General features: G+C 35.5%; 1 protein-coding gene across 2 annotated transcripts; it reads left to right on the top strand.

The window, feature by feature from the left end:
• Positions 1–410: 410 nt before the first annotated feature.
• Positions 411–6,475, top strand: LOC109066281 (sideroflexin-1-like). Of its 2 annotated transcripts, none has more exons than XM_019083288.2 (11): positions 411–511; positions 3,186–3,361; positions 3,464–3,634; positions 3,734–3,832; positions 3,939–4,014; positions 4,169–4,254; positions 4,939–5,066; positions 5,338–5,388; positions 5,573–5,622; positions 5,726–5,773; positions 5,862–6,475. In XM_019083288.2, exons 2-11 carry the CDS (start codon positions 3,192–3,194, stop codon positions 6,123–6,125), a joined length of 1,143 nt encoding a protein of 380 aa, XP_018938833.2. In that variant the 5' UTR covers positions 411–511; positions 3,186–3,191; the 3' UTR covers positions 6,126–6,475. The 2 variants fall into 2 exon arrangements, with proteins under 2 accessions (XP_018938833.2, XP_042626444.1); XM_042770510.1 differs by having other exon boundaries at positions 4,939–5,080; positions 5,862–6,109.
• Positions 6,476–6,777: the final 302 nt, after the last annotated feature.

Raw genomic sequence — 6,777 nt, 5'->3', positions numbered from 1 at the left:
TGTAGAGATTCAATTAAAAAATAAAAAAGTGTTCATTGCGATCCCTCTGTATGACATACAAAATACATGTAAGAACATTTATTTATTTATTTGGTGAACACAAAATACACACAGGTAGATAATCAACAGTTAAAAATTAATGTCATAAAAACTGAAGACTTAGAACGGATCTGGCATCTTTGAAGCTCATTAAATTTTATAATCTAAATATTTGCATTCCTTTAATTTCATGACAAAAGTCTTTCGTTGACTAATGCATTTTATTTTTTTTTATTTTTTGTATAGAATATAAATCGAATGTTACCATGTTACAAATATTTCCAAGATATTGAAAACTTTTATTCTTTTGAATTATCATCAGCGTCTGTGGTTGGCTGGGAGAGAGGGTGGCCTTTACTGCAGCGTTCTTCTCCTTCATTCGTAAATAGCAAATGAGCCTCAGCGCGTGAGACTGATCTCTGCTGCGGAGTGCTGTGATTTGGTCTGACGGCGAGCTTTGAACTGTTGCACTGTAAGTAACATGACCTTTCTTTATAGAGCTCCACAGATGCCATTGTCGAGATATGGTTTTCATCTTTTTTTGCTTGCTGTATTAGTATGTAAAAGCTTAAGCTGGCAGTAAGTGGATTTGTGATGTGGCATCCAGAGGTTGATAAAGAGGTGCACAGCTGGACTTGTACAGATGCTTTAAAAGATAAAACTAACATTGATTGAGATGTTCATCATATGGAGCTATATTTTTTAAACGTGATATTTAAGCATAACATAATTCATATTTAGATTTGTGACATATTGAAAACCCCAGTGGAAGCCACCTAACCGGTACTGACTGGTTTTGAACCATTCTTTGCCATTGGGCTACAATGATGAAATTCTAACAATTGATTTCAAAACGAGACACCATATAAATCATGCTATTTATACTACAGTGTTTGCTCTTTAAAGAGCATCACTGTTTTAACATAAAACATAGCCTGTGAATTAAGATGTGTGCATGCATATTATTACTAGGCTATTGAAAAAACACAGAATATGATATATATATATATATATATATATATATATATATATATATATATATATATATAAAATCACGAATGCATACTGTTGGCCAAGAAATGGGCTGTTTGGGGAAAGTGTCATAAACACGGTTTCTCTGTTCAAAGTTCAGTTCAGATCAAGAGGCCCGTGCATCGGTCAGTGTCTTATCACCGCAATCCTTAGTGTGCGCGCGCTGTTCTGATGTTTTCATTGTAGGAAAACGTAAAATGTAGTCGCTTTGTTGCGATGTCCGAATCGTGAATCAATTGGTCTTTAGAGTCGGTTCTTTGTTTTAGCGGTTCGGTTGAGCCTGTACACGCAAGCAGTCTGAAGGATTGTTCACAAAAATGACTGAACAATTCGTTGACGGATCGAATTGAATAAACAACTGACTCATTGAACCGAGAATCATCTCTTGTCAAATAAAACTAAATTTATTGTTAACTAGAAGAACGTTACATTATATAACGTAAATCGAAATGTTATCCATTTTACGTAGGTTTTACTAAATTGCTTGTTTTGGAAATACGCTACGATATTTAAATGAATTTTAATACTTAATGTATATATACATTTAATTTTGGAATTATGGCGGATCTGGGGACATTGAATTACATAAATAGCCTACCATATCTAATAAAACAAAATCCAAAGCAATGGCTACATATCGAAACGTTTCTAAGCATTTAAAATGTCACACTGGGATGTGTGGCTGAATTTCTGAATACTTTTCGAACCAGTTCTTTGAAACGAATTGCTCAAAAGAATTGACTCGGACTCTATTGAGAATCAACTGAGTCGGACTTCCATTGAAACGCGGCGTAAGCCAAAGCATTAAGTGATCTCGTGTAAAGCACATGAACATGATTTGATTTAAAAAAGACACGGGCCCACTTTTGTAGCTGTCAGCAGAGAAACGCTTGATTTATAATCGTCTTTGGTGCATTGTCAAGATAAAATGTCACCAGCTGCAAGCGCGTGATTTATTTCATTTATTCAATTATGCCACTGTGAATGCCTTTAATTGCAATATGCACATGCAAATAAATGGTTAAATTCCGTTATCTAAACTCAACCTTCAAGCATTTGATAATGAAGTTGAAAAGGCATGGTTCAAAATAGTAACCGCATATCATTTAAAACCATATGGCTTTCTTTCTTCATTGGTAAACAAAAATTGCAGTCTCAGCCTGAGTAATCTTGTATGGAATTAATTCAATGAAAGTGCATGTTGACAAAGACTGTCAGTTCTTCACACACACTCTGTCAAATACCTTTTGCCTTTCACAGATGAAAAAAAAATGAGAAGGAGTTACTGATGATGATCTGTTTAATCAATCCCCTTCCCTGGGACTCAATTTCTAATCTGGTACTTTAGCCAGTTTTGTATAGAAACAGAGGACATATATACTGTATACAGAGGCACTGCTTTATATGAGGACTAGCAGCACCTTTTTCAGTGTGACTGATGTTCAGGCCTTTCTTTGGTTGGCTGGTCAGCTGTGTCTTTAGCAGCTACATGCTGATTCAGCGGAGGCTTAATCAGGAGAGGAATGTCATGTGCAAGCATTATTCCGTTGTTTCTGGGGGGGAAAAATCTAAAAATGGCTTTTGATTCACTAGATGTTATTTTACTATATTGTTTTTTTCTATATAAGAAATATAGTACAAATGACTGTTTGACCAGAAATGAAAATTTAGTTTTCATTACCATTCAGATGTTTGGGCTAAAGTTTTTTTAAGAAATTACTACTTTTATTTAGTGAGGATGCATCAATGATTTAACTTTTTATTCATCAAATAACCTTGAAAAAAAAAAAAAAAACCATTAAGCAGCACCACTGTTTTCAACATTGATAATAACAAGAAATATTTCATTTTAGAATGATTTCTGAAGGATCATGTGACACTGAGGACTGGAGTTATGACAACTGAAAATGCAGCTTTGATATCACATGAATAAGTTACATCTTAAAAATGTATTCAAATAGAAAGCAGTTATTTTAATATTATTTATTCTTATATTATTACTGTTTTATTGTATCTTGAAACAAGTAAAGATCTTTCCATCCCCAAACTTTTGAACAGTAGTGTACTTAACATAGATAAAGAAAAGTGTTTTTAACAGTGTAATATTTTCACAGTGTACAATGGCAGCTGAGTGTACCATCTCCACCTCCATAAACATTAAAGAGCCACGCTGGGATCAGGGAACATTTGTGGGTCGAGCAAAGCATTTCTTCACTGTCACAGACCCGAGAAACATCCTCCTGTCGAATGAACAATTAGAAAAAGCGCGTCAGATTATTCTGGATTACAAGTGAGATTCTACTCTGCATTCGTGTGCTTTTCTATAGCATTCATGCTACATAGTTTTCTAACAAATGCACTATAGTAATCTTCCGTTTTCCTCTCTTTGAAGAAAAGGGGTGGTAACACCAGGTCTCACAGAAGACGAGCTATGGAGGGCGAAGTATGTTTTTGACTCTGCATTCCATCCAGACACAGGCGAGAAAATGCTCCTGATTGGTCGCATGTCTGCTCAGGTCCCCATGAACATGACCATCACTGGATGCATGATGACGTTCTACAGGTGAATCATGCTGGTTTGCTGTGTAATCCATGCACTATTGTACAGTAGTATTTGATTTGCCCACATGTAATGCTTTTTTCATTTTTTCTCACTTTTTAGAACGACTCCAGCAGTTCTGTTTTGGCAGTGGATCAATCAGTCTTTTAATGCAATAGTCAACTACACCAACAGGAGCGGAGATGCCCCCATCACAGTAAAGTGCGAGGAATTTAGATCATGCATATGAACATTTTTTGCATTTATCTCGTGTTCTACTTTGAACTGTTTTGCAATATCCCTAAATTCCTAATATATGTTCCTGCAGCCAGCTTGGCACAGCATATGTATCAGCCACTACAGGAGCCGTGGCTACTGCATTAGGACTAAATGCATTAGCAAAGGTAATGGTCTTGCTTTCTAATGTTTATGGGTTGTAACTCTCTCACTGCAAAGTAATAAATAGAGTGTTTACTGCTCAGTGCTCACTCTTTGTGTTCATGTATTAATCCATATTTATGTTTAAACTAAAAATGATTTAATTTCACTGTCTTTCAGCATGTGTCTCCGCTCATAGGACGCTTTGTTCCTTTCGCTGCTGTAGCTGCTGCTAACTGTATTAACATTCCACTCATGAGACAACGGTAAATAATTATCTAAAACAAATCATGCATAAAGAGCTTTGAGTTGATTTTATTAGGGCTGCTCAGAACTGGTTGTCCGTTAGTCATGAAATACTGGAATAACATAAAATCTGCATGTGAATATTCTATATATAGTTCAAACGTTTTTAATATTTTTGAAATAACTCTTATGCTCACCAGTTTGTTTGATCAAAAATATAATGAAACATTAATATTGTGAAATATTACTCAAATCTAAAAGAACTATTTTCTATTTAAATATATATCTTAATATGTCATTTATTCCTGTGATGGCAAAGCTGAATTTTCAGCAGCCGTTACTCCAGTTTTCACACTGTACTTCAGAAATCATTCTAATATGCTAATTTGCTGCTAAAAAAACACACACAATCCGTATGCATAATATTTTTGCGGAAACCTTGATGCATTTCTTTTTCAGGATTTTTTGATGAATAGAATGTTCAAAAGAACAGCATTCATTTAAAATGTAAATTTTTGTAACATTATAAACATCTTGACTGCCACTATTGACCACCGTTTTAATGCATCTTGCTGAATAAAATTATAATTTCTTAAAAAAAAAATTCTGCTGACCCCAAATATTTGACCGGTAGCGTATACTGTGTGCACAGTATAACAGACATGAAGTGATGTGAACTATATTGTTCCTTTTGTTTCAATCAGGGAACTCAAACACGGCATTCCTATAACAGATGAGAATGATAATCGGTTAGGAGAATCTTCAAAGGCAGCTCAACAGGCCATCACACAAGTGGTGGTTTCCAGAATCCTCATGGCCTCTCCGGGAATGGGTTCGTTTATTACAGTAGAATGGATTTTGAACTATGTTTATCAAATTATGCATGTACAGTGACGTCCAAAAGCCTGAGACCACATTTAAAATCTGGAATCTTTTTTAAACCTAGAAATAAAGTTTAGGAATTTTAAATATAATAAAATATTACTTTTTTTGGGGGGGGGGGGGGGGGTCCCTCACTGTAGGTCTTATGCAAATGCAATGTTGATTTATCAAAGTGCATGTAATTACAAATAAATAATCTATCTAATTAAATCTTCCTATAGCAATCCCCTCCATTTTTAATGAACTCTTTGGAAAAGAAGGCCTTCCTCAAGGTAATTTCAAACTTACATTATAAATATTTTGTTTGCATGGCTGAAAATCTTAATAAAAGCTATTTAGCCTTAGCAGAGCACGTACACACGCTCTGTCTGCTTGAATGCATTAGCCCTTAAAACAGCCCCATAGAATCAAGGGCTTTTGTTGCCAGGTTGATTTTCTCCCCCTTCATTTTTTCAGAGGTTTCCGTGGATGAGTGCACCCATTCAAGTTGGCTTGGTTGGGTTTTGGTGAGTTGCCAAAGATAGATTGATGGTCTAATAAACAGTTATTTCCTGAAAGGAATTCAAGAATTTGTGACCCACTCTTTTGTACATTCTTTCTTCTTCTTAGCCTTGTGTTTGCAACCCCATTGTGCTGTGCGTTATTCCCACAAAAGAGGTGAGAACATTTTCAAAACAGTTAATAACTCTATTGGTTTTATGAATCATTCTGTTGCATTTCATAATTAAATGCATCCTTCATGCAGTTCTATGGCAGTGAGCCGTTTGGAAGCAGAGCTGCAGGAGAAGATTCGAGCCAGTCATCCTGGAGTAGAGACTGTCTACTTCAACAAAGGACTGTAAAGACAAACGTTGGTGAATCTGCTCTCTACTGTAATGGTTTCACATTCATCAAACATCTCTTTGTGTGCCAAAGTTCACCCGTTCCTCTCCAGGACATCCCATCTCATTTGTCATTTTGTAAGATGTTTTTAGATTTTTGGCTGTTTTTTGCTGATCTTTTTGTCTGACGTGTATGACGGTGCACACTACTCTACATACATGTAGCATTTTTTTTTTTTTTTCAATATTTGAAATAATTTTGTTTGCTGCCAGATTATTCCATGTGCCATTCAATGTCGTTTTCAGTAAGGATCAAAGATGGCTGGTGTTGACCTTGTTTTTCTTTTCCTTTAGTCTGTATTGCATTGTTATTGTCAGTATTCTGTCTTTATCGCTTCATGAGGGTTTATACATTACTGCCAAATTTCATTTCAGTCTCAAGCAAAATCAAGGGACCTCTTAATGACAACAGTGCAATCCGTTGAAAACGTTGCCAAATACAAACCTCTGCTGCACATTTCCTTAGACGTAATAAACCGATAACTACAGCATGGGTTTTTAAGAAGAGTTTTATATATTTTACTATCCTCAGTATTTGAGTTTAACTAGGATGTAATACAGGAATAGCGTGTATGTTTATATAATTTCTTCTGCCTGCTGACAGTGCATGAACAAACTTTTTGTAAGTGAAAATAGTGTGAGGTTAAAGTCCAGCGTGTTCTCATTGACTGTTCCAAAGTCCACTCCTCTAGCAGTTCAAGGTTACACATTGCTTTTCAATGCAAACTTCTGTTTTCTATTTTATGAAAGGCCATTTACTTCAGTCCACCCTAAAAACAG

The sequence above is a fragment of the Cyprinus carpio genome, chromosome A14, assembly GCF_018340385.1.
Source record: "Cyprinus carpio isolate SPL01 chromosome A14, ASM1834038v1, whole genome shotgun sequence".
In the NCBI taxonomy this organism is placed as follows: domain Eukaryota; kingdom Metazoa; phylum Chordata; class Actinopteri; order Cypriniformes; family Cyprinidae; genus Cyprinus; species Cyprinus carpio.
This window is presented reverse-complemented; position numbering and strand designations above follow the sequence as displayed.

What these genes read in the sequence shown, in the direction of transcription:
- LOC109066281 (XM_019083288.2), top strand. Translation starts at nt 3,192, where the DNA reads ATGGCAGCTGAGTGTACCATCTCCACCTCCATAAACATTAAAGAGCCA. An exon ending in GATGCCCCCATCACAGTAAA is followed by an intron (nt 3,833 to 3,938) that starts GTGCGAGGAATT and finishes ATGTTCCTGCAG; the next exon opens with CCAGCTTGGCACAGCATATG. An exon ending in GACTAAATGCATTAGCAAAG is followed by an intron (nt 4,015 to 4,168) that starts GTAATGGTCTTG and finishes ACTGTCTTTCAG; the next exon opens with CATGTGTCTCCGCTCATAGG.